The sequence below is a fragment of the Salvelinus namaycush genome, chromosome 24 (genome assembly GCF_016432855.1).
Source record: "Salvelinus namaycush isolate Seneca chromosome 24, SaNama_1.0, whole genome shotgun sequence".
Lineage (NCBI taxonomy): Eukaryota > Metazoa > Chordata > Actinopteri > Salmoniformes > Salmonidae > Salvelinus > Salvelinus namaycush.
In genome coordinates, this window is record NC_052330.1 from 17,369,552 (window position 1) to 17,397,496 (window position 27,945).

The following is a 27,945-nucleotide window of genomic DNA, read 5'->3' on the forward strand; positions in this document are numbered from 1 at the left end:
TGGGGTGTGCAGCCTATTGGTAGGCCTACTTTGAAATGTATTCCCACCACAAAACGCCCGCGTGCCAATGTGGGCGCATGAATTCCGAAGTTTACCAAACAGGCACGGAAGATAGGGACACCGTGGGCGAGCGAGTGGGTTAGAGAGGCTATTCATTCACCCCTCGCTCCTTGGCCCCGATGTGCCCTTTTCGCTTGCCTCCTTTTATTTGTCCCGTCGGCAGAGCGAGCCGCTCGAATGGGTCCTTTGGAATGGAACGAAAAGAAGAGGCGAATGCAGCTGTGACGTGGGCGTTGTTGTTCCATTCACTGCGCTCGCTATGGCAACGGGGCAGAGGCCAGGGAAAAATGCGCCCCTTCTCTTTGGACAGCGTCGCGAGGAGAGAGGCAGCTGGAGGGGCCGTGACAGTTAATATCCCACTGCTCTGAGCGCAAGCCACCATAAATATACACAAAACAATGGTTTTCTCAAAATGTAACGCTATAAAGACATTTTGTTTTGTATTAATTTCAAGGTGAAAAGATTATAGCCTGGTGAATATGAATATATTTGAACAAAAAAATAATAAACATTCGCACAAATGACATAGGCCTAGGCCATGGCTCTAATGCATGTATGCATTGTATGCATCGAGTTTGTGGATGTTTCTCATAAATAGATCAATACTATTCAGAATAAATGACCTCAATCGAATAAATGTTTATTGACTAGTTTTTTCCACTGAAATAGGCCTAAGAGGCTATCCACTCTTTCTCAGTCAACACCAGCTTTTCACTCTGCTCTGTTAGTCTGCAGCGGGACTGCCAGTATTGTTGGGGAGAGTAATAGGGGCTTCTATAGAATCTCCCGTGACCAATGAGCGGGGTGCTGTCAGGGGTAACAACATCTGTCAACCGTTCTTGGCCAATAAAGAGCTGAGCGAGGCGGACCTCAGGTGTGCGCCTCTACGTCCCCTTGGCACCGCGCCCGGGAGATCGAGAGCAAAACCTAGCTAGCTGCCCGGTGGCGGAAAATAGTAACTGTCAAAGGCAGCTCCTTTAACGACAGAGCTATCACTCCGGCTCCGAGAGTTATGGCGACCGCAGCGTCCAACCACTACAGTGTCCTGACTACCGCCAGCAGCGCGCCGCGGCAGCACTCGGAGTCCGGGAGCATGCAGCAGGCAGCGGTGTACAGGGACGCGCACACCCTGCTCCAGAACGACTACACTCTACCGGGCAGCGGTCATCCGCTTAGCCACGCTCACCAGTGGATCACGGCTCTGTCGCACGGGGACGGGGCTCCGTGGCCGTCGAGTCTCCTCGGAGAGCAGGACGTGAAGCCCATTCTGCAAAGCGACCGAGAGGAGCTCCAGAATTCCGCCAGTCTGCAGCAACAGCAACAGCGACACCCTCACCTAGCGCACCAGGCACATCACGACGCCAGGGCATGGCGAACAAGCACGGCCTCCACGCACATTCCCGGTATGGCTACATCTGATGGCCAGAGCCTGGTGTACTCCCAGTCTGGGTTCGGCCTGGGAGGACCAGAGCAGATGCACCACCACTCTCTGCAGGAGGAAGACCACCACAGCCACAGCCCACATCTGAGCGAGCATGGAGGCGGGGTACAGTCGTCCCTCTCGCACCACCAGCACGGGGGACACCCGGAAAACTCGGACGAGGACACGCCGACCTCGGACGACCTGGAGCAGTTTGCCAAGCAGTTCAAGCAGCGGCGCATCAAACTGGGCTTTACCCAAGCTGACGTGGGGCTGGCGCTGGGGACCCTTTATGGAAATGTATTTTCTCAAACCACTATCTGCAGATTCGAGGCGCTTCAGCTGAGCTTCAAAAACATGTGTAAACTCAAACCACTGCTTAACAAATGGCTGGAGGAGGCGGATTCCACCTCGGGGAGCCCCACCAGCCTGGATAAGATCGCGGCGCAGGGGAGGAAGAGGAAAAAGAGGACCTCCATCGAGGTGGGCATAAAGGGGTCTTTGGAGAGCCATTTTCTCAAAAGTCCCAAACCAGGCGGCGCGGAGATCACCTCCATAGCGGACAGCCTGCAGCTGGAGAAGGAGGTGGTGAGGGTTTGGTTTTGTAACAGGCGGCAGAAGGAGAAGAGGATGACGCCCATTGGAGGACAGTTACCGGGAACGGAGGACATGTATGGGGACACACCACCTCACCACGGCGCTCAAACCCCGGTACAATGACCTTAAACCCGTTATAACACATGGACCCCTAAAGGATATGAATGTCCCCCTGTGTTTCTCTGTGCCTGACCAGTTAGCATTGGACCGTAGCCAGCCCAGTGCTAATGTTGGACCTATATGGAACACAGTGGGGATACCGAGTGTAAGAACTCGAGCACTACACCCCAGACACACAGAAATCGAGAGCTATGGGGAGTTTTCATGCAGTGGAGATGCGACACGCAATTTCTGGCTACATGGACCGTGGTTGGTGTGTGCTAACCAAAAAAGGTTCAATATCATTGACATCAAATCGATTTTATAGTCAAGGCGCCAATATGTCGTAATGTGTAAAAATAAAGACAGTATAGGCTGTGTGCACGAACCTACCCGCGGGAAACAGGCATAGAGATCGCAACCGACAGTCGGTAAATAAACGCCATCTTTCCTTAATAACAAAAGCAACAGGGGTTTAACACGGTCGAAGCTCAATACACCTGCTGCACCATTAAATAAAAGCCAATACTATCACCAGCATATTATTATTAGGCCTATTGTTATTATCATGGTAGGTATTATTATAATAAACATTATTAGTCATGTTTCTATGACAAAGGCAAAGCATAGGCCTATAGGCTATAGGCTAATGTTTATTTACATAGAACAGGGTCATAACGTATGCCTGCATGGACACATGGGGACATGGGATATATTGACATGTATTTTGAGATATATTGAATCAAGTTCATTTCAATTCAACATGTCATGATTAGTTTCAGTTTTACTAACTATATTTGAATTGCAGTTTGTTAATTACCATACAATAGTAAACACAGCATATCCTGTACTGTAGACAACATATTTACCAAGGCACAATGTGTCAGTTATAGTCTATAATGTGGTCAGATTGTATCCCAATAATAAATAAATAAATATCCCCAAAATTAAAGTATCCATAATTTTTAATATATCATAAAATAGGCCTACATAATAATAATAATAATAATACAGTAATAATAATTGTGTCTTGTGCATACCTTGCGAGGCACACACCATGTATGAAGTCAAAATTAATTTAATTTTCTCTTGACACCTCATGTCGTGTCCATCATGTGTACATTTCTGCGCGCCTGTTTACAGTAGCCTATGTGTTGTGTTTGTATATTTATTTGTGTTTCCAAAATGCTGTGATCAGAAAGACCGAGAGACTGTAAGGACCATACCATATCACTGACGCCTGCCCTCTGCCTTCGTTTCGTAAGAAGATAATAACGGAATATATCTGTACCAGCTCTGTCTTCAGTGGCTCCAATTAATCTAGACAATGATTAATTCACCAAGAAGAATTGTTCGTGGGATGTAACTTACATTTGTTTTTGTATCGCTTTGTATGTTTGTTTGTTGAATTTTCTCTTGTCAGACCAGTGCCAAAGCACAAACACGTACGTGCACGTGCTCTTGTGCCGCTCAACTCGTGATATACATCTGACAGCTGCAGGGTTGGGGTCAACTTTGGCAATTCCTGGAGTCAAAATTGGTTCATTATTTCAAGAATTTCGATTAAAAATTGAATGGAATCAGGAGGAGGCTGATTCCGAATTTGAAATGGAATGACAGGAAATATAATTAAATTAATGGGAAATTCTCAACACACTGACATAAATTAGATAATTTGTATAGCTAATACTTGTGAACCAAATTGGTTTGAATAGCATTACATATTCTCGTTATTTACCTCAAAGTATAGGCATAACATCAACTTATATTATGTAGACTAAGGCACTTCAGTGAGATAATGTGACAAATAGCTATCAATATCACTTATACTCACCTGGCCTAGTGGCACTGATATACAAAACAACTATTTCACTCATCATTGCATGGAAAATGTAGCCTATAGGCTTAGCCTATTTATTGGCACCTGACTCATCTAACGCCTATGCGTATGAATTGTAAGCCTAATTGAAAAGGCTCCCTGGGAAAATTCAAATTGAGTAGGCCTGCACATTTAACACATTTAAGAATAGCTGAAATTAAATTGGTTTGAATTGTTTTTCCTGTCATTCAAATGTAAATTATTATTTTTCTTGACCATTCAAATTCAAACTCAAAATGCTGTATTGGATTTGAGTTTATCTAAGCATTCTGAATTGACCCCAACCCTGTGACTGATCAAATGAATGGGGAAAAGAAATCAATAATTGCACAATTTCTATATTATGTTTTTTTGTCATTAAAATGTATTTGTTTTTTTTATAATCCTTTTGTATTCTTCTCATGTTCTTTTAGCTTGACGAATGGATCACTACTGTCACGCACAACGCTGTACCAATAGTCTTGGCCGCGCGAGCCTGCATTACAATTATGGATTTTATAAATCTGTCTAGGTTGCACAAAATGTCCTTGAGCGGTTTCCGATAACTGTATATTATCGCTGATTTGCACACATTGTCTTGTGAAAATAAATCGTGTCATTACAGAAGTAGCCAGTCAATAACATGTAGGCCTATACTAAGAATAACATTGTTTTTTTGCGTAATTTCTGTCTCCACAATTCCAGTCACCGTTTTTCTCATGTTGCACAGATGTAGGCCTACACATTAAACAATTGCGACAATTATAAAAACAATTCGCTTTTAGACGAAATATTGGTCTTTATGTAAAATAGATTATTAAAATATTTAAAGAAATATCCAAATAGCTTACCTGAAATGTTATTAGATTTCAGAAAAACAATACGCTATTACATAATGTAGACAAAGGAACCAAACTTTTGTGACCAGGGCTCAACAGACGGTCGGATAGCCTACACACATGTTAGAACGTATACCCCTATTATTCTCACATTCAGCCGATAAAAATGTCATACTCGACAACCAATACATTAATGCGTTATTGAATATTGTGGTTGGTAAGGTATCACTTTCTGTAACTTTTACTTTCAAGAAGACTTGCCTAGTCAAATAAAGGTAAAATAAATACAGACTATTACATTTTGGGGGAAAAGTATAAATAAATTATAAGTGACTATACAAGTTTACTCTGACCGTCGGTGGGATTTCCCCAGTCACATTTTAATATTTGGGCTTATGCATTAAATATCATTCCACATTTTGAGAAGGCTATATGGTCAGCTTATGCGCATATTATTATTTTGTGGTGTGATGTAGGCTAGTTAATAGTTGTAAAGGAGTTTTTCTCGTCGAAAACATTCCTGATTCCTTTACTGCTTCAGGGTGTCCTATCCTTTTACTGTCAATGGTCCTGCTGCCTCTGAGCAAAACACAGTGGGGTGCTGCTCTGTCAATCTCTGAAGCAGTCTCACAGTGCCATCTAGTGGACTGTACTGTGTGCTGCTCTAGGTTGGGGTTCTAGGTAGCTGCTTTTTTTTTTTATCACTGAGCAAGTACATCTCTGTGAGAGATGATCTCACCTTCTGACTCGCCCCTCTTTTTATTTCCTTGTAAAAGTCTGGAGTTCTGCAGTTGAGAGAAAGAGAGAGAGAGAGAGAGAGAGAGCATGCCCTCATAGGATAAGAATATATATTTTTTTTTATTTAACCTTAATTTAACTAGGCAAGTCAGTTAATAAGAACAAATTCTTATTTACAATGACGGCCTACACCGGCCAAACCCGGACGACGCTGGGCCAATTGTGCGCCTCCCTATGGGACTCCCAATCACGGCCGGATGTGATACAGCCTAGATTCGAACCAGGTACTATAGTGACGCCTCTTGCACTGAGATGCAGTGCCTTAGACCGCTGCGCCACTCTGGAACCCAATATCCTAGATATTGGCAATAGGAAATGTATGTCCACACATAGCACAATAAATTAACAAATATACAGTTTTTAAAATGTGAAGGATATGGCTCTACTGTTTGTATGCATGTGTTCACGAGAGAGAGAGAGAGAGAGTGAAAAGAGAAGAGAAGTGTGCTTGTGTTTGTGTGTGTTTAAAGGAGAGAGACATAGAGGGAAATAAAAACATAGAGAAAAGAGCATGGGAGTGTGAATGTGTTTGTGGGAGAGCAGGAAAATGAAAGAGAGAGAGTGTGTGTGTGTGTATAAACCCATCTCTCTGGAGGAGCCTGCTGCCTGGATTCTGCATATCAGCAGGCGACCATCTGCCCTGCTTCAGGCCCTCACGCTCCTACAGGCATCCTCTGCATTATTCATATCACACACACACACACACACACACACACACACACACACACACACACACACACACACACACACACACACACACACACACACACACACACACACACACACACACACACACACACACACACAGGCACGTTCCGCTCCTCCGGCACACACATACACAGAAGCACGTCCGTCCCCCCACACACACATATGTGTGCTCCTAGGCACGTGCCACACACGCACACACTTGCACACATCACAAACACACTTACACACTCTGAGAGTCCTCTGCCGCTGGCTCCAGCACTGTAGTATGCCATCTGACTCACCAGGGCTTTAGAGTAATAGGGATTCTGCCCCAATGCCATTGTATGAACTGGATTTCCCATTCCAAAAGTGAGGCGAGACATGAGAGGAGAGCTACCCACCATCTATGTGGAGAGACCCTCAATGGACTTCAACACAATATGGCTACAGACTGAAAATGAGCCCAAATCCTCCAAATCTTATTTTCCAGCGCTTATTCTTTGGCTTTCTTTTTTTGTTTGTCTGTCTCTCTGTCTATTTTCCATTATCCCCTGCTCTGTCTTTCCATTATCCCCTGCTATGTCTTTCCATTATCCCCTGCTCTGTCTTTCCATTATCCCCTGCTCTGTCTTTCCATTATCAACTGCTCTGTCTTTCCATTAACCCCTGCTCTGTCTTTCCATTAACCCCTGCTCTGTCTTTCCATTATCCCCTGCTCTGTCTTTCCATTATCCCCTGCTCTGTCTTTCCATTATCCCCTGCTCTGTCTTTCCATTATCCACTGCTATGTCTTTCCATTATCCCCTGCTCTGTCTTTCCATTATCCACTGCTCTGTCTTTCCATTATCCACTGCTCTGTCTTTCCATTATCCCCTGCTCTGTCTTTACATTATTCCCTGCTCTGTCTTTCCATTATCCCCTGCTCTGTCTTTCCATTATCCCCTGCTCTGTCTTCCATTATCCCATGCTCTGTCTTTCCATTATCCCCCTGCTCTGTCTTTCCATTATCCCCTGCTCTGTCTTTCCATTATCCCCTGCTCTCTCTTTCCATTATCCCCTGCTCTGTCTTTCCATTATCCCCTGCTCTGTCTTTCCATTATCCCCTGCTCTCTCTTTCCATTATCCCCTGCTCTGTCTTTCCATTATCCCCTGCTCTGTCTTTACCCTCTCTCTTGCACCCTCCATCCCTCACACACACAAACAGACACAAACAAAAGAGCAAAAAAGGCTAATCCTCTCTTATTGTTCGTTTGGCTTAGTATTGTCTTAGCACATTGAGAGGGACAGAGACAGATGTGTGTGTGGGTGATAACACACATTGATAGATAAAACTGTAAGTGATGATAAGATATGTCTACGGGACCTATGGAGTTGTACGATGTTGATCCCTAGATGCTGATTGAGAGATACAGAAATACAGAGAGCGAGAGAGAGAGATTGACAGAGTGACAGAGAGACACAGAGAGACACAGAGAGAGTGAGATGCAGAGACAGAGAGCGAGAGAGAGATAGAGATTGACAGAGAGACATAATGACAGAGAGAGACAGAGATACAGAGACAGAGAGAGACAGAGATACAGAGACAGAGATTGACAGAGAGACAGAGACAGAGAGAGGGAGACAGCGATAAAGAGAGACAGAGATAGAAAGAGAGAGACAGAGAGAGATTGACAGAGAGACAGAGACAGAGAGACAGGGAGAGAGAGACTGACAGAGAGAGACAGAGATACAGAGACAGAGAGACAGAGAGACAGAGAGAGAGATAGACAGAGAGACAGAGACAGAGAGAGATTGACAGAGACAGAGAGAGAGAGAGATTGACAGAGAGAGAGACAGAGATCCAGAGAGAGTGAGAGAGACAGAGACAGAGAGACAGATAGACAGAGAGACAGAGATACAGAGACAGAGAGAGATAGAGAGAGAGCGAGATACAGAGAAATAGAGAGAGAGCGAGATACAGAGAAATAGAGAGAGAGAGAGAGCGAGATACAGAGGGATTGACAGAGATACAGAGACAGAGAGAGAGATAGATTGACAGAGAGACAGAGATAACGAAAGTCAGACAGTACGGTACCGATAGACACTCAGGGAGAGTAAGCAATCCTATATATGATGCCACACAGACGTAAAACACAATAAAAACAAAAACAGGGTAAAATTTTCACAGCTGTTTTTTATGAAATATTATGAATAACAGATTTTCACACAGCCACCCACCTCTAGTTATCATACGTTCATAGGAAGTTATTATCTATTATGTTACAGAGTTTTTATTGTAGCTCATGTACATGTTTTGTTTTTATTTCTCGCTCACCTATTACATTACCCAGTATACAGTCTGGGTACAAGTGTTTCAGCCAATGATCTATATATACACTAGAACACTAAAATACACAAGATGACTGTGTTGACACCACCCTGCCTTCATCTTGGCACTCCCCTACCGTTGTAAAAATATTTTGGGAGCTAGAAATGCATTTCTTAATGTCATTTGTTTTTGCCACATCTATTCTATTAAAGACACCTTGATGCATACTTTTACATTATATTATGTGAGCTAAACATAAAAATGTTAGATAAAAAAATACATAAAACATATTCATTAAATTATCATTTGTAGAGATTACTAATGTTACTGTCCCCACTACAACATCAAAATACTTAAATACATGCAATTTTGTCCTTCAAACATTTAATTGAAATATTGTAGAATTTAATTCATTCCTATGGAGGACTGCTTCTACTGGGGAGTACCAATATGGCCGACCAGTGTCTTTAAAGCCTCTCAATGGCCAATACATAGCATCAGCAATCCAGGGTATATATACATCATTGGTTTAAGCACACAACACAGACTGACTATGTAATAGATGGATGGGTTGTTTAGCAACAAAACCGATGAGGGTGCAACTCTTGTGCAAAACAACTGTCAACTCCAAAGGATTATTGACAACATGTAAACTATATTTAGTCTCCAAATGTTTATTGAAAACATACATTTGCACAATAAGCACTTGTTGTTTATCAAATATATTGTTACAGTTGTTGGTTAGCTACTTAGCAAAATTGAGCCATATTAGCTTAGATGTGACATAAGTCAAAACACCTCAAAACAAGACATGGTATCAAGAACAAGATACAACTATCTGAAACAATCTGCCTACGATTGCCCACATGGCAGCTTCTTGTCATTGTTGCTACAGTAGGTATCTGACCATTCAGAATCAGGCAACCTGTCTATATGGCTCTAGTGGTCTAATAGCACAGATCTCGTCAAGGAAGTGACACAATAGAGCTGAACTCTGACCCCTTACCTTGACTATCTAGAATGGAGAAGGACAAAGTTGCCCATAGACACTGTCAAGGTTGTGTTCCCATCCCTCATGGTTAAGGTTAGAATTGGAGAAGAGGCAAGCTGATCCTAGATCTATGCCTATGGGCAACTTCTACCTTAAGAGTTATCTGTAGGGGCTTTCCGAGTGGCGCAGCAGTCTAAGGCACTGCAGTGTTGCGGTGTCACCAAAGCCTGGGGTTTGATCCCAGGCTGTGCCGCAACCAGCCGTGACCGGGAGTCCCATACGGGGGCACACAATTGGCCCAGCGTGGTCCGGGATAGAGGAGGGTTTGGCTGGGGGAGCCTTACTTGGCTCATTTATTGACTCCTTGTGGTGTGCCGGGCACCTGCAGGGTGATTTGGTGTTTCCTTCGACTCATTGGGGTAGCTGGCTTCCGGGTTAAGCGAGCGGGTGTTAAGAAACGTGGCTTGGCAGGTCATGTTTCAGACCTTCGCCTGTCCTGAGCCCGTTGGGGAGTTGCAGCGATGAGACAAGTTTGGAATCATGAAATTGGGGAGAAAAAGGTGGTAACATTTTTTTTTTTTTTTTAAAGGTTTATTAAAAAGCTAGCAGTTGAAAAATAAAAGTTTTTACTGCATTATTTGAGCTTAGAATGTACATTGAGGGGAATTTTGCAAGCGAAAATATTTGTTTAGGGAATTTTCAAAATACTTTCAATATTGTTAATTTCCATGAGGACTATGCCTGGAAATGCCCTTGTCCGGAGCAAATTCTTCAAATTTCAAACATTCCAAAAAAGTGGTTAAAAAAAAAAATGGCAATAATGGATAATAACTGAAAAATGATCTTATGTAGTTTCTTTCAATAGCCCTCTGTGACTTTAAATAATATTTATCTGTGATTCCTAAAACTGTGAACTGTGATTCCTAAAAGATGTGCACGGAGATTTGGTGTACTCAGTCAGATTTGTCTAAAATCCTAAATGAATCAGGAATGAGCAGGGTCAGCTATACCCTTATTCATGTCCTCATTACATGTAGTGCAACAGGACCACTCATGGTCTGTAAAGTTCTCTACAAACGATATTGTTAACTCTGTCAAAGTGTTGAAATATCTTATAGAATAGTTGTGTTTTTATTGGGCATTTTCAAATAAATTATTTTCCATATTTTACAAATGTTTGTATTGAGCTTTTATATCTAAAGACAAAAATGTGTCTGTTTTGAGTATCTGTTCTCAACTCAGTCAGTGGTCTGTCAACTCCGTCATTGATGGAGTCAATATGATTATTTGATCAATATTCTGGAAGAATATTTGTATCATTGTTCTGCAACATATGCTTAAACAATTGATGTATCTGCTGTGCTGGACCTAAGGGATAATATTTGCTTTATAAATGTTGTTTTATGTTCTAAATCTAGAAAAACATGCCAAAATGCTAATGAAATTAGCCAAGCATTTAATAGTGCTATAAAACAAAACAGTTTGGAGGTTGGTATGACATATTTGAATAATCTAATGTTAGAATTAAACAATCAAGGCCATTAAACACTAAAAAGATAAGAGGACCAAGGCACTTTTCATATAATTCATTAAAATACCTTTATTTGTATGGCATGTTTAATGGAAACAAAGATTCAAAACTTCAAAGATACGATAATACAATGTCCTCTTTTGAACAGCATTTTCCAATCAACCCTGATTTGCAGAGGGAGTGGTAACACAATTCATTGGACAACACCCAGTAAGCAATACTATACACATTAAAAAGATCACCTAGTGTACTATAAATTAGATGGCTCATATTCAAGGTTAGAACCACTTTTCTAGGGGTTCTGATGCTTCTAGCCTTGATTTGCATTTTGATTGGACTTTTTAATGGTTATAGTATTGCTTACTAGTTGTTGTCCAATGAATTATGTAATCACTCCCTCTTCAAAACAGGGTTGATTGGAAAATGCTGTTCAAAAAATGACATTGTATTATCATATCTTTGTACTCCCTGACAAACGGCTATGCAGCCGAAACGCCTCAGAGTTTTTAATCTTTGTTTCCATTGAACATGCCATACAAATGAAGGCATTTTAATTAATTATATGAAGAGTGCCTTGGTCCTCCTTTCTTTTTGATGACCAATTCACCCCTTTTACCAAAGAGCACCTTCTGTCTACCAAAATGTACTATTGTGTACCTTAGCAGCGCTTCCCTTCCTTATTTTTTTCTAGAAATTAAACACTTGTTGGACAATAGTTGCAAAAATGAAATGCCTTTTATGGTGTCTGACAGAGTTGACATACACTGAGCATACAAACCATTAAGAACCCCTGCTCTTTCCATGATACAGACTGACCCGTGCATCAATCTAAGTCACATTAGCAAAAAATCCCCATCAAATTCTGTCAGTTTAAGATAGATATCAGGTTTCCTGCATGGGCTACGTCTCAATCCACCACATCTGCCTATGTCGGCCTTCCGCATCTGCAATGGAAGGTGGCCGAGGTACAGCCATCTTTATCAGATCATGAAACATCTTAAAAATCGGTCTTCTCACGAAAACCTCTGTAGCCTCCGAATGGTTACAAACTCTTATGACCAATCTATGGAAAGGGAAGACTCTCACGAACACGACAGTGTCTCAGTTTTGCTCTAGGACCATCACTCATCTGACTGTAACCCAAACAAATGCATGGAAGTATGAAGGTAGTTTTGTGCCTCAAAAAATAAGGGGTTAAATATGTGAAGAAAATAAAATATATATATATTTCCAGAGCGTTCTTATATCTCCTAGATGTAGGACAGACACTTCAAATCCTTATTATTTATATTTTTACTGTCATTTTTTGCCATTTATAAAGGTGTTATTTAATGTGTTTCAATGGGCTATGGTAGAAAACGCCAAATTCAATATTTTATCAAATAATATTTTTTATAATGATCCATGGTATGACCATCTTAAAACAATTCCATATGTTAGATTAGTACCCCCAAAAATAATAATTTGCAGGGGGGGGATTGGGGACCCACAAAGCTGCGGGTGTGTTTGCTACGCCAGTGTACTAGATAATGGACATAAGCATGCCCCAATGAAACTCACAGGTCATTTGGTAGTTGGGTTTAGACTCAAGCCTAAACCCAACTACCAAAGTTCAGCATTCATCAAACAGTTCAGCATTGTTAGTTCAGCATTCATCAAACATTACTTGAACATGTCACGATTCTGGCAACCATTAAGAGAGGTTTGCTTCAGGTTGAGATTTAGATTATAACACAGTTCTGACAAACCAATGGCAACCCAGTTCCAGTAGAATAAGAGGACTGCACACAACAGAGACGTACAATCACACTCCGCTCTTTACCGTGTTCAAATAGGAGAAAATCTGAACAAACACCTCATTGGCAGCAATAGAACAAAAGTACAAAAATATAAGAAAATAAATAGCTACATTACTAATAGTGTCAAATAATGCCTCATTATAACATCCCCTCCAAATGTAAACCAACAGAATCAATAAACATGAATACACAAAACAAATAGAAAACAAATCATTAGAAAACAAATAAATAGAAAATAAATAATGTACATGTAAATACATAAATAATATGCTTTCACTGGCTTAAAAGGTAAACACCAAGGACTTACAGTAAATCCATAAGGCTGTGTCTCTCACATGGCTCTAATAAGTGAAGGCAAGAAACATGCAGACAGGGTATAGGGACACAGACAGTGACAGACTGATGCATCATCTACACACAAAGGCTTATGTATCACTGTGTAAATTCACACCGTTTTACCCCATATAGAGGACTCTGTTTTGTAGTAAGATGTGGTCTGAGCACTTTAGCCTTTCAGGAGAGTAAACTTCTTAATAAGGTTTGCAGAGGATCTTCATCATATCATCATAAACATCACCATCATAACCATTACAATCATCATCTTTTCCATACTAACGTCTACACCTGCCCTGAAGAGAACCCAATACTTCACTACTCATTCATTACTATTCTCTGCTGCGACCGAACAGATGAGAGTCCTGTCTCTGTGTGTTCTACTGTGGCCATGTATCTGTATCTGTGTCTGTATCTTTATATGTGTCTGTGTCTGTGCCTGTATCTGTGTCTGTGTCTATATCTGTATCTATGTCTGTATCTGTATCTGTATCTGTGTCTGTATCTATGTCTATATCTGTATCTGTATCTGTGTCTGTGTCTGTGTCTATATCTGTGTCTGTGTCTGTATCTGTGTCTATATCTGTGTCTGTGTCTGTATCTGTATCTGTGTCTGTATCTATATCTATATCTGTATCTATATCTGTATCTGTGTCTGAATCTGTGTCTGTATCTGTGTCTGAATCTGTATCTGTGTCTGTATCTGTATGTGTGTCTGTATCTGTATCTGTATCTGTGTATGTATCTGCGTCTGTATCTGCGTCTGTATCTGCGCCGGTATCTGTATGTGTGTCTGTATCTGCGTCTGTATATGTGTCTGTATGTGTGTCTGTATCTGTATCTGTATCTGTGTATGTATCTGTATCTGTATCGGCGTCTGTATCTGTGTCTGTATCTGTGTCTGTATATGTGTCGGTATCTGTATGTATCTGTATGTATATGTGTTTGTATGTATCTGTGTATGTATTTGTGTATGTATCTGTCTGTATCTGTATGTATATGTGTCTGTATCTGTATGTATCTGTGTATGTATATGTGTATGTATCTGTACGTGTCTGTATCTGCGTCTGTATCTGGGTATGTATCTGTGTCTGTGTCTGTGTCTGTACCTGTGTCTGTATGTGTGTCTGTATTTGTGTCTGTATCTGTGTATGTATCTGTGTCTGTATATGTGTTGGTATCTGTCTGTATCTGTATGTATATGTGTCTGTATGTATCTGTGTATGTATCTGTCTGTATCTGTCTGTATATGTGTCTGTGTCTGTATGTATCTGTGTATGTATATGTGTATGTATCTGTGTATGTATCTGTGTCTGTATCTGTATGTATCTGTGTCTGTATCTGTATAGGGTCAGCTGTTAGCACCCAGCCTGAATAAATGGTGTACGCCTCAAAATCAACTCATGAGGTACGATGACTCATTGATGCACCATATGGACAGAATTCTACACCCTCTGTTCCACGCACACACGCACACAGGACCCACAAGCGTCTGCTGAATGACAAACACTTGTAATGTCCACATCTCACCATCATACACCATACATCAGCGATGCACTAGAAATAGAAAGATTAGAGTAGACTGTTTCACTATTCCACATACTGTAGCCTACTATTAAATAAGACTGGCAATCAACACTGTGGATTATAGTAGTTGTTTCATGCATAGCACAGAGTGAATTGATGCTATAAGTAACAATGGCCATTCTATTCCTTCTATTTCTAGAATCAATCCATTCTAAAAGGGGAGTAGACACGCCATGTATTTGATGAGAACAGAGAGGCTGAGCAAAGGCCTAACAGTTATTTTCAATCTATTGCATCATTGTGCGCTTTCTCTGGCCTGAGGCACACACACACACACACACACACTGCATCACAATAAACATTAAAACAGGCTAGCGTAGAAACGTAGATAACAGATAACCAGCAGGGTAGTGTGATTTTCATTGGCACCTATTAGCCATGCACCTCCAAGTATATCTAGTCTATTTAGTCTATTTCTACATGGGTGTTTCATCCGCTCTCAATGGCTGAATGTACATACACACAACTAAAGATCTCAAGTAGCCTCCTCTCCTCCTCTTCTTCATCTGAGGTGAAAGAATTGGACAAGTGGAATAAAGTTCCAGTAAGCATCCACCATATTGCTTTCACCAATCCAATGTTTTCAGATCTGTGCAGATGAAGGAGAGGAGACGAGGAAAGGAAGCCACTTTAGATTATTGAGATGTCCCCTCAATCCACAGTATCTGAAGCTCGCCCTCAACATCAATGACCATTCTAGAAAGGACTGAGGAAATACTCAATGATGGGTTAAGACCTGACTGCAGATGCAAAGTGTCAGTCATCTGGGTAGAAATAGATGCATTAGAATTCCTAAAACCTAGACCAGCACAAGGGGTTAGTTGAAGGTCACCAGGAAGTTTGGTCATATCAAACAAGCACTGAGAGGTTGTACAGAAGAACCACACAGAGTATTTACATTATATGACATTGGGATAATATATATAATTTGCAGGCTATCTATACTATTTATACTCATATTGAACTGTACTCATTCACATCTTGCCTGAACAGTTCCCCACATATCATATATAATATCAATATAATGACTCATATTTTGCAAGGATGCAAGTCAGGGGGTCAGTATGTCAAACACACATGGTTGGGGCAATGCAGCTCAATTGGGGAACACAGGTAACACACACACGGTTGCCATGGTAAGAGCAACTCGACAACAGGAAACTGGGCGACAGGTGTTGACGTCACCCAGGTGGAGGAGTTTCTCAGTGATTGCGTCATTAACTCCTGATCTCTCTTTCGCAACTCTTTTCTCCATCCCTCTCGCTTTCCCTTTTATCTCTTTCAGGTTGATCTTTTCCTCTCTATCCCTCTTGGGCTCTTTCTCTATTGCTATATTACCCTTATTTTCTCTATCTTGCTATTCCTTTATCTCGATATTCAGTCTTTTGTTCCTCTAGCACATTGTGTGTAGAAGCTCTGATACCATCCCTCATTAGCACAGGCAACAACAGCCACTGGCAACAGAAATGCCCCCCAGTAGTTATTCCCTCCTCAACAGGTAGAGGGCACTGTATGGGGGCGGTGTGTGTGTGTTGTGTGTGAGTCATATGGCGGTCAACACTTGAGCTGCTCCATCTCGGAGCACTCCGTGTCCATGTCCGAGTCGTAGAGTGAGTGGCCCGTGCGGTCACTGTCTGGGGAGATTGTGTGTGTGTGTGTGTGTGTGTGAGGAGGACTGGCCTCATCCTGGAAGGTGTCTGTGCGGGAGTACAGCCCCAGGTCCTGGAGTTTGGACAGGGAGTCATCGTCCTCTGTGGTGTCATCATAACAGAAGTCCTCCAGATCAACGAACCACTCGGGCCAGAAGCGCCGGCGGATCCTCTCACAGTACATGGCCAGGTTGATCAGCTCGCCTGGAGGGGACAGGGTGGTTCAAAGGTTAACACAGAGGCAAAGGTCAACAAGATCAGCTGAGAATGGGTAAAAAATATTTATTTTAATAATTAAAGGTGGAGTCTCTTCTAGAGTCTGATTTCTCTCAAGGTTTCTTCCTCATCGCTGTAACAAGATTTTAAAAAAATTGCCTGGGATGTTCTTTCTGGGGAGTGATGCTAACCATGACAGGCAATGTGGTTGGTGGTTAGCTCACCTTTGATGAGCTGCTCTGGCCGTGTGCCCGGCAGGGTCCACATGGCAGGGGCTAGATGGCTGAACACAGTGGCGTCCACCATGGACAGCTTAGGACCCATCAGGTACTTCTTATCACCTACCCAGAGAAACACATCAAGAATCAGTGAGCGAAAAGAATGCTGTATGGAAACAAGAGCCATGGGGTAAAATGTGTACCGGAAATTAGTCCACATGGTGTAGTATCCATCTTTCACCAGAAGAGGACAGAGTTGTACAAGGCTGTTCCATCTAGCACTTGAAACTGGCCATAGTACTATATACCCGACAGAGGAGGCTGGTGGGAGGAGCTATAGGAAGACGGGCTCATTGTAATGGCTGGAATGGAATACATTGAACAGAGTCAAACCTGTGGTTTCCATATGTTTGATACCATTCCATCTTTACAATGAGCCTGTCCTCCTATAGCTCCTCTCACCAGCCTCCTCTGATACCCGAATAATCTATAAAACAACAAAGGAACCTACAGCTGGCTTTAGGCCTGGCCTAGATATGAAATGAAGCATGCTTCTAAGGCTGCAGATTGTACCTTGTGAAATGAGACGGGGATGATGATCTTTAGGACTAAGTGTGATCTTAATGATTATCTACAGTGTGCTCTACATACCGAGCAGGGTGGCCAGCGTCCGCATGTCTTTCTCCATCAGAGTGTAGACCTCCTCCTTGGTGAACCGTCCAATCCCGTGGCCGTACATCTCTCTCTTCACGATGCCGCCGGTCAGGTGACTCAGGATCCACTTGAGTAGGTCACTCAGCGGGCCGCTCACCGCCAGCATCTTCTGGGTCTCCTCCAGGTTGTCCACCCACTGACAGTACGCTATGGTCCTGTCATCACACACAGACCAGCAGAGATTTTCATTTAGCCTACAGCAGGGATCATCAACTAGATTCAGCCGCGGCCCGATTTGTTCTTGAGTGGATGGCTAGGGGGCCAGAACATAAATACTAATCATTTGTAGACTACAAATTGACAACAAGAAGCCCAAACAGATATAATATTTGAATAAAACATAATCGTTTCAAACCTTGCTTTCATTTGTATACGATCACATACAGTATATCTCTCTATCATGCTTGAGATTTTTGGAACAGATTTCCAAAATTAAAATCACTTGGAGCTGATTTGCTTGTGTTTTTTCAGTCTTTTATGTCCAACAATGATTATCTTTTATATAAACTTTGTTTTGTTGGGCTCTGGAGACTTGGAGGGAGGGATAATAAAATTGCCAAATTCTCCACTGGGGGAGCCCTAGACCACAGTATCTCAAATCTATTTGCTGATATAACGTGTGCTCCCGACGGCACAGTTGGTTGGAGCATGCTGCTTGCAACACCAGGGTTTCAAGGTTTCATTCAAGGAACAGATTAGATATTATGGTTTGTGACACAATCACATTCACCAGTGTATCATATATCCTTCCCCAGTATCTAGTGTATGTCCTTCGGTAGTGTATGGAAGTGTCTCACCAGTAGAAGTGTTCCTCCACCATCTTAGTGACAGCCCGGGACACAGCATTCTCCTGGGAACTGAGGTTCTTGTTGAGGCTCACGCCCAGCTTCTCCTCCAGGAAGTCGATGATGAACTCTGTACCAGACACCTGCTCCTGGTTGTACTCTATCCATGGCATCTTCCCCTGGGGAGAAAGCTTCCCATCAAAGTAGTTCTGCAGTAGAGCGGGAGAGAGAGAGAGAGAAAGAGAGAGAGAGGGGAAAGAGGGAAAAGGAATTTCAATGGTCAATTCCTCTTCAATAGAAAATTACACAACCATTACATCAAAATTACACCAATTACACCATTACACCAACCCAAACATCTCTCTCTCTCACACACACACACACACACACACACACACACACACACACACACACACAGACACACACACACACACACACACACACACACACACACACACACACACACACACACACACACCTGGTAGGGCAGGTCTACCATCCGTAGGTAGGTTTCTATCTTGAGGCAGAAGGGGGAGAGGGAAGGGACACCACTCTTTGGCCTGGAGAACTGGTGAAGGATGATGGCATCTTTAGAGTTGAGCTCCTGTTCTTTCCTATGGACCAGCCAGGACAAGGCAGTGTGAGCTCCACATTCTAATTACTCCTGTTTAGACATTTTATTCAAAGCAACTTACAGTTAGGGCATAATTATATGCATGAATTGTGTGTGGGAAACAAACCATCAACTCTGATGTAGTAAGGCCATCCTCATGTAAGGCCATCCTCATATTGGATAAGTGGAAATTAAGTCCCAATTCAAATACACTGTAGACTATTTTACTATCTCTCGATATATGCATCCCCTGGTAGGCTGTAGTTCACACGTTCATGACACATTCACCTGCAGGCGATTATAGGCTAATGATCAAATTGTAAAAACAAATTTAAAAAAGTAAATATTCTTAGATCTTATACATAAATCCCATGTGCAATAGTATGTCACGTTTTACAGCTATCTAGCACAGGGAGCATTGCACAAGACCCAGGCTGAAGCTCACTTCGGGCAAGGGCGCCATTGCCAACGGGACACTACAATGTCAAAACAATTAGGACACAACCGGATGAAATATTGCAAGACATTAACATGGCCACTGTAGCAGATAATATTACACGTTTGTACTGACCAACGTGGTCACAAGTTAAGTCGATTTGTAAGGAAGTTGTTAACTTCATGAAGGTGCTTAAACGCGAGGGCAACATCATTGCTGAAATTCCGAGGAGCTGTCCAGTTAGATGTGGTGCTGAAATGCCCACATGCCAACAACAAAAAAGCGTTTTGATCCCATTATCTATAGTGCAAATTGCTTCGGTATAATGACATACAGGAAGAGTAAATCGTTACAAAGTAACTACTTAGAGATCGATGTAGAATGGATCTTCATGACAGTTTTTTTTAAGTATGAAAGAGCACAGGCTGAACAAAAACAAACGCTACGTCATTGCTGAGTAGGCCTTGGGCTATTGTTGCTGCAGGTAACCCGATATGTTTTTGGAAGGACAGCAGCGACCGAAGTCAATACGTTATTTCAATAAAAATCTAGGGATTCTACAGCGAAGCTGCAGTTTCCCAGGTTATCAGATCGCCAATTTCTGTTAGCTCATGTCTATTTGGGCCTGGCTTCTCTCTTAATAATTATCTCACGAGCGAGGTTAGTAAAGGTAATTTTATCACAACCGCAGTGTTTTTCTACTGCAAGAGAGACAGAAAACGAGGAGACATCTTTGGCTTGGGTAAAGCCATATAACCAATATCACACATGTACTATCATCCCATGCCCTTGAGAAATTGTAAAGAAATGAAAGACAACCTTTGCAGCAATAAATATGATCTTCTTATTATTGTAATTACAATGAACAATCGCTAATAACATGCGTCTAATAGGTACATCACTAGAATACGAAGAGCCATAACGGCCGCATGACTCATTGGTTTATTTTTCCATAACGCGACTGAACATGGAATCTCATTCAAGAGGGCGGTTACATCACATTCACAATCCACCCACTCACGAATCCTTATTATCAACCTATTCCGCTCGTGCAGCGCTCAACTCGCCCAGATTAAGTAATATCATATATTGAAAATACAACAATAATATAGACATGTGATGTTCCTAAATAATGCCCAGGCACTACGGCAACCATTCATATTGATATCAATGCCACGAGTAATTGACTGTAGACAAGCGTGTTCTGCATCTACAGTGTTATTGACAGGGCGCTGTTTTTTTGGTAGGCCTACCTGATGGCGAGCAGCTCGTGCAATAGATAGGCAGCGGTGGCGAGCAGAGCGCCCCCGGCCAGATAAAGCGTTTTCCGCCACCACGAGTCAGACCCAAGGGCCGACATGATCCCGCCGTAGTCCTGCAGAGGGTAGGCGATGATGTACCCATAAAACGAGAGCTGCTCATCGGAGCCGCCCAGACCGAAGGAGAAGCTCTGGTTCCGGCCAAGATCAACCACACACGAGCGCGTCCAGGCGAACCCGACGCGCCAGTACATTCTCTCGCTCAGTGGCCTCTTTCCGCCTTGCTTTGGCCGGTTTTGGCTTCATCAACGGGGGCTTCATGGGTGCCGAGGGGTCGTCGCGGTGCGGGATGTGACGAGGAAGAAAGTAACGGCCATCTCGCCTGGCGGTTATCCCCGCAGCGGGGTAGGCATCCTCCGCAGCGGATCGCCGCCGCTCTCTTTCTCTGCCGCGGATGAGGAGTGACGTCACGAAGGCTGTACCTTTGTGTATCAGCTCCTAGAGGCGGAGGGCAAAAACATCAATAAATACACCATGTTGCTCCAACAACAAACTCTGTTTTTGCAATAAGCTGGACAATACTACATTTCCTACCAATGTCAATGCAGTTGTCTAGGCTACGTTTATTTTTTTTACAGTAGTCCCAGTATAATGGACAGGTCTGCTTTGCAAGAATATATGTAACTAATCTGCATTACCTCTGCTTACCACTAGATGTCGCACTACAGCCACATACCTATTTCCTCAGAATGGTGGTGTAGCCTGTGACTTTGGCAGACTGACATATTTTTATGCAAGATGTTCAGTGCAGTGTGATAGAAACTTCCAGACCATTACACATTTCAAACAAGTCCAAACTAAACTCTCAATCATCTCAAAACTGTCTTCCTCTCCTTCATCTGTAATGATTTACAAACAGCCAGTAGGTGAAAGTAATAGGGAGGATGACCACCAAGTCTGACTTCATCTTGACTTTCTTTTCACATCGGGGTATATGAAGCAAAATATAGGAGGAATTCACTATTGGGATGCCCCCAAAGAGAGGGGACTATTAGAATGAACACCCCCCAAAACATTACATTTCCATGCAATAGGACACAGTTGTGCTCTGAAGTCCCTTGACAAGCAGCTTTATTGTGTAAGGCATTCAAGCACCCGGTTCTGGACAGACATAACAAGAGAAACTCAACCCAAAACACTAATCACTCCCACTGTATTATTTACGGCACAGATAATATCAATATCCACAAGTAAATATGCACAAAGGTATTGTGACACTTAAATTTGATGTAATACATGACGGGTGCACACAGAAAGTAACACTGGACCTGGCAAATGTAGGACTGATTCAATATGCAATAAAGAACACAAGGCTAAAATACGACCTTCCCTCCCCACCAAAAACAAATAAATGTGGTCCTCAGACAATGTTTTTTTTTTTTTTTTTTTTTTATCATGATAGTAAACACATTTGAGCACTTTTACTTGAAGCAGACTTAGCTAATACAGTTCATGATTTCTACCCATGCAAATTTGTTCATCAAGCGAAACACAAAAGATTAAAATAAAGGAATAAAGACGTGAGTAAGGCTATTTGCAAAGGCTGGAGATGGGCTGGGCAGGAGATATAACAGTAAATGAAGACATCTGAATCTAGTGTGTACCCCTGGAAATGACATTCTCGCCCATGACTTCACCTGCTAAACTCTGCAACCAATCAATGTAGACCTCAGATAGCAGGACATCCAATCGGGTAACATTCAAACAGCCTTACATCCTATCAGATCGCATCTAAAACAGTACAGGGTACAATCATCTTACATATACCAGTATAAAGGACTACTATTATCCCTGAGGAATGAAGCAACTATCAAAATGGGCCACTCAATCACGCAGGCGCGCACACACTCACTAATGGTCAAGTTCTCTGGTCCCACGGAGCTCCATATTACATGACTGATCCCTGAGAGAGTTCAAGGATGTCAGGATAATCACAACTCAAAGTCCCCCCTCCCTGCCTACATCCTGTTTCTTGCAGTTTGGTTTAGGTCCATAAAGTTAACTGTTGAGAGACGGAGTAACGTGGCAACACATGACTGCTGGCACCGATTGACTGATGACAGCATTCCTGTGGCCATCTCTCTGATGAGTTATCGTATGAGCAAAGGCGGACTGAGCGTGTGCAGACTTGGTCTTCTGGTTGGGATAACCATATCAGAAAAGAGGGTTTGGGCTTTTTTGGTACCCTGTTTTCTCTGCTATTCTATCAGTTGAAATACATATGATACGTCTCTGATGTCACATCACGGTTTTGTGCGACATAAGTTTCCCCCGGCACCCTGTCCATGGATCCCATCTCGTTGCCTATGACTGGCTGTAGGAGTTGTTCTGGTTCCCATTAGAGCTCTGGTCATTCTCACTGGTACACAAACAAACAGGAAACAGTTAGTTGAGGCAGGAAGTGGATGTGTCATGTAAACAGACAATAACTGGGACATTGAGGTGAGATTAGGAAAGATCTCAGTACCTGTTGGGAGGAGGCTTGGGTTTAGGCATCTTGTTGATCACAGCAGCCATCTCCTTCCTTTCATCAAAGTTCTTCCACTGGTCATAAAGCTTTAGGATGACTCGGATGATCTCCAGAATCTGAGCAGGGAATAAACGTCACCGCACAGTACTCTATTATCCCTAAGGCAACTGGATCTATATACATACAATCAGCTTTCCCCTCTGATTGAGAAATATGCAATTTGTATGGTGTTGCCTTACCTTCTCCATGTCTACAGAGAGCTCAGCGAACCATTGCCTGGCGTCCTTCTGCTGCACCACACAGGCAACATGCAGACAGGCTGTGGATGCAGGAGGAAGACATTTAGTGTAACACCTCAACTATATTTTATTGAGCTGAATATCTAGCAGTAGTAAAGGTGAGGGGTCTGATGGGGAGTCTTACCTAGAGCAATCATGAAGGGAGGGTAGAGTAGACAGAGGTCTGTCCTATACGTGTCATTCACTATTCTCCTTTAGAACGAAGAAAGGGGAAACCATGAGTGTTCCAACAGTTCATATCAAATCAATACATGCTCCCACAAAGAATAACTCATACCAGGCCAACGGCAGTAGCATGTCCTCCTGCCCCATGTCCTGCACATACTGCAGCAAGGGTCTGTAGGGGTGGTACACTATCAAACAGCAGTCCTGGAACACACAAGATCAGTTAATCCATCCATCCATCCATCCATCCAACAAATGGATGACATGATCCATCATGGAGTGTATTGTGAGAGACAAAGCATTCTATACTCACCATGAGCTCCAGTAGGTAGAACTCACATTCTAATATCTGTCATGAGGAAAGCAGATGAAGTTTAGTAAATATATCAGTTTCATAGTCACAATTTAGAACCCTCCTTCTCTCTATTGGCCTCTATAGTTTTGAAAAACAGTATCTGGTACTAGCAGCATCCTGCTAACTGAATCTCTACCGTGTGAATCACCATCATCTCCTCGCTCACTCCACACCAAATCAATAATAGTCTACACAGCTTTTGAACAGGCAAGGTGTTAGGACAGCTCCAACGGGCTCCTGGTAACTCTGTGGAGACGTAGATAAATTACCGGCGCTGCCACCGGTGTTGCCTTACCTTCTCCACTTAGCACCGCAGGGAGAAATGCGCCCCGGCGAGAACACACGCCACCAACCAGTCAAAAAAAACTCCCACGGCGATGGGAGTTTCACCATAGGCATGTGACTGCTAGTGGAATGTGGCATCAACATACTGATACCTAACTACAACACACACCGTAATGGACTCATAGTGGTGGATAAATATTCCACAATATAGTGAGTGTATGTTGCGTAAGAGATTAGTCCCACCACCATGCAACATGATCGTAATATCTAGCTACAACAATGAATGATATCCTATCTAATAACTGTATAATAAATACTACATTATTACACCTAAGAACTGTTTATATAGCACATCCTAATTGAATAGTAAGGTTAGGTAAGACTTACATGGTTCATTCTATAAGGGAACTCCTTTGGGAAGGCATAGGAAAATCTGGTTTTTACTGCACAAAACAAAAAACACTTGTTAGATTTGGAATCACATGAACACAACCCATCAGAATGAATGTAGCCTTTCTACCACAGGACTAGTGTATTTGTCATTTTCAAAATAAGCTAATATCTAAATGGAAACACTTGAGCGTGTCTCCTGACTTACACACGGACGTAGCTGCAGAGATCAGACGAGTGTTTGAAACAACACCAAATTCCTGGAAGAGAGAGAGGCTTTGATGATGCTGTCATAGAGCAGTTAACCCTACTCCCACACAGATTATGTTACAGAGCAGTTAACCCCACCCCTACTCCCAGACTAGGAAATGTGGAACGGAAAATCAGGCCATATACCTCCACTTTAGAAGCCAAGAACACACATGTAGGAGCCATGAGCACTGGGTCTATACTCTTCAGGGAGTACCTGCATATTAGGAAGAGGCCATTAGCTTTTATAAAACAGTTAGAACTTTTTTTAACTAGGTAAGTCGGTTAAGATCAAATTCTTATTTACAATGACGGCCTACACCGGCCCAACCCGGACGATGCTGGGCCAATTGTGCGCCACCCTATGGGACTCTCAATCACGGCCGGTTGTGATACAGCCTGGATTCGAACCAGGGTGTCTGTAGTGACACCTCTAGCACTGAGATGCAGTATCTTAGACCGCTGCGCCACTCAGGAGCCCGATGCTCCCCTAATGACATTTAGAATTCCATAAAGAATAGAACATAGTGTTCTTGCCATGAAAACGGCATAAGCACCTGGCATAGAAACGTTTGAAGTAGACGATTGCTGTAGCGATGACCTGCTGACGGAGCTTCAGGTGTTCACCCAGGGCCTGGATGACTAGAACAGAATAAGTCAAACTCAGCGCACATCTAAAGTCAAACATATCAAAAAGCAACCATAAAAGACAATAGATCATTTAGAATATAAAAGATATGTAAACAAGATCATTATTGCTGGTTATTGAACAGAGACGAGACCTTAGGGTGATAAATGTGATATTGTACCAACGGTAGGCTAATTCTCACATCACAAAAAACTGTTCCCACCACACTGATGTATCATAATAGGTGGAATCAAAGAAATACAGAGTTAAATATAGCCTTCTTTAGATACCATTGGCAAAGAAGATCTGCAGTTTCCAGTACTCCTCCTCATTCATAAACTTCATATCCTTCTGACGCTCCTTCAGCAGGTCCTGTTTGTCCAGGACCCACTGCAAACTAATGACAGAAAGGAGACAATGAATTACACAACGAGCGATCACATACACACAGTATCATAACAACAAAACGCTGCAGATGGGAAATCTGATAGCGGTGCGTCAGAAAGAATCAACACAAAATGCCTTGACGACCAGTGGCTAGACTGTCACAGAGGCACAATAAATAATTAGCTGGCTCAATAAAGAAATCTTAACATTCATAACTAGCTTATTACCCCTTGGAATTGCATTGATAGCTACTGAACATGTTTATCCGCTACACTAATATTGACCTAACATGAGAGTGGGCGAACACAATAACGTTAGCTAGCTGTTAGCTAGCTAACATTAGCTAGCTACTGTGAAGCGGGCTAAGCTAGCAAGCTTGCCAACTACTTAATCCTCAAAACAAAGGAGTTTCTTTGCCATGCACAGTCCTTATACATCACGTTTGGCCAGAACACTTACTAATGCGAGCTCTGCCAGAAGTTCCCCGCCATGGCTTAATAGTTGAGGTAGAAAACGCAACTTTAAGTTGTGTTCATTTGTCTTGAAAAATTTGTCAAACGAAGACCAAATGGGGGATGTCACTAGGTACCACACCCACAAAGTCAGAAGGCCCGCCTACTCGACCAATCAGATGACTGAGTGAGATGACGCGTATGCCGGTTTATGGTTAATGACCAATCAGACGAGGGAGTGTGATGACGCATGTGTGCCGACGGGCTTGCAGGAGAAAACGAGAGATGCATTTCTTTTATCTAGTGATCCATCAATGATTTGGCTATTTATTAGTCTAAAGCCAACCGTTCTAAATGCAAGTGGTAATCAGATGTCTTCATCAAACTCAGCTTGCAAGTGTATCATGTTTGCCCTTACTCATAGTTACTTGTCAAAATCAAATCAAATTGTATTTGTCACATACACATGGTTAGCAGATGTTAATGCGAGTGTAGCGAAATGCTTGTGCGTCTCGTTTCGACCATGCAGTAATATCTAACAAGTAAACTAACAATTTCACAACAACTACCTTATACACACAAGTGTAAAGGAATGAATAAGAATATGTACATAAAAATATATATGGATGAGAGATGGCCGAACGGCATAGGCGAGATGCAGTAGATAGAGTACAGTATATACATATGAGATGAGTAATGTAGGGTATGTAAACATTATATAAAGTGGCATAGTTTAAAGTGACTAGTGATACATTTATTATATCCAATAGGTTTACTTCAATATCTGCATTGTTTTTAAAATGGCATCTAAAACCCATTTTGCATTCCACATTGTGACAAAACAGAGAAATTAAAGGAAAAGGGGAATGGGAAAAAATGTAATTGCACCACCAACTAACCCTGCACCTATACATCCGACTACTTGGGCCCTAAACGATCCAACACCACGTCGTCGGCCTGGGAGGATGGAACCCCTTCTCTCAAAACTTCCTGTAGATCTTCTGCACTAAAATCTCTCACACCCAAATATTTATCTGCTGCTGCAACTACCACATCTATCTTCTGTGATTTTTGCTCCATCAGTGCAATGCAGTTGATCACCATGTCTATAAATGCAAGAACTCTAACCTTACTGGCTCTCTCTTCAGGCCTACTCACTGGGTGGCTCCCAGTCGACTATCCTCTACTCTCTTCACTGCATCAGCATAGGACACTTTCTGCCCCACTTGAACTCTGGCAATCTCAGCCGGTCTTGCTCTCTCCCAGTGCACTTCAGATCCCCAGTTGCATGGACACCCCCATTGTTGACACACAGTGCTTTCTCTATCCAAACTGTACACTCCCTCGGACTATGCCCTCCTGCACATTTCTCACATCGTGGGATCTCCCTTCTAGTCTGCTGCAACAT

The 27,945-nt window shown here is 42.5% G+C and overlaps 3 protein-coding genes across 3 annotated transcripts; 1 reads left to right on the forward strand and 2 right to left on the reverse strand.

Moving 5' to 3' along the window:
• Nucleotides 1-1,072: 1,072 nt before the first annotated feature.
• Nucleotides 1,073-2,200, forward strand: LOC120019703 (POU domain, class 3, transcription factor 2-like). The gene has a single exon (XM_038963104.1). The coding sequence runs from the start codon at nt 1,073-1,075 to the stop codon at nt 2,198-2,200; it is 1,128 nt and encodes a 375-aa protein (XP_038819032.1).
• Nucleotides 2,201-15,652: 13,452 nt separating this feature from the next.
• On the reverse strand, nt 15,653-21,051 carry LOC120019556 (failed axon connections homolog). The gene is made up of 6 exons (XM_038962858.1): nt 20,792-21,051; nt 18,968-19,103; nt 18,502-18,698; nt 17,642-17,859; nt 16,997-17,113; nt 15,653-16,760 (listed from the first exon to the last, which is right to left on the reverse strand). Exons 1-6 carry the CDS (start codon nt 21,049-21,051, stop codon nt 16,462-16,464), a joined length of 1,227 nt encoding a protein of 408 aa, XP_038818786.1. The 3' UTR covers nt 15,653-16,461.
• Nucleotides 21,052-21,911: 860 nt separating this feature from the next.
• On the reverse strand, nt 21,912-26,669 carry ccnc (cyclin C). Its single transcript, XM_038962232.1, has 12 exons — nt 26,545-26,669; nt 25,989-26,095; nt 25,628-25,712; nt 25,218-25,287; nt 25,030-25,081; nt 24,819-24,874; nt 24,105-24,140; nt 23,904-23,995; nt 23,751-23,818; nt 23,567-23,646; nt 23,325-23,443; nt 21,912-23,216 (listed from the first exon to the last, which is right to left on the reverse strand). The coding sequence occupies exons 1-12, from the start codon at nt 26,574-26,576 to the stop codon at nt 23,162-23,164; spliced, it is 852 nt and encodes a 283-aa protein (XP_038818160.1). The 5' UTR covers nt 26,577-26,669; the 3' UTR covers nt 21,912-23,161.
• Between the last annotated feature and the right edge of the window lie 1,276 nt (nt 26,670-27,945).

Coding starts and splice junctions, on each gene's coding strand:
- LOC120019703 (XM_038963104.1), top strand. CDS start 1,073: ATGGCGACCGCAGCGTCCAACCACTACAGTGTCCTGACTACCGCCAGC.
- ccnc (XM_038962232.1), bottom strand. CDS start 26,576: ATGGCGGGGAACTTCTGGCAGAGCTCGCATTA. Junction 25,288..25,627: donor TTCAAACGTTTCTATGCCAG/GTGCTTATGCCG, acceptor CCTAATATGCAG/GTACTCCCTGAAGAGTATAG. Junction 24,141..24,818: donor TCCCTTATAGAATGAACCAT/GTAAGTCTTACC, acceptor TCCTCATGACAG/ATATTAGAATGTGAGTTCTA.
- LOC120019556 (XM_038962858.1), bottom strand. CDS start 21,051: ATGTACTGGCGCGTCGGGTTCGCCTGGACGCGCTCGTGTGTGGTTGAT. Junction 18,699..18,967: donor TGGTAGACCTGCCCTACCAG/GTGTGTGTGTGT, acceptor GCTCTACTGCAG/AACTACTTTGATGGGAAGCT. Junction 17,860..18,501: donor GTGGAGGAACACTTCTACTG/GTGAGACACTTC, acceptor GTGTGATGACAG/GACCATAGCGTACTGTCAGT.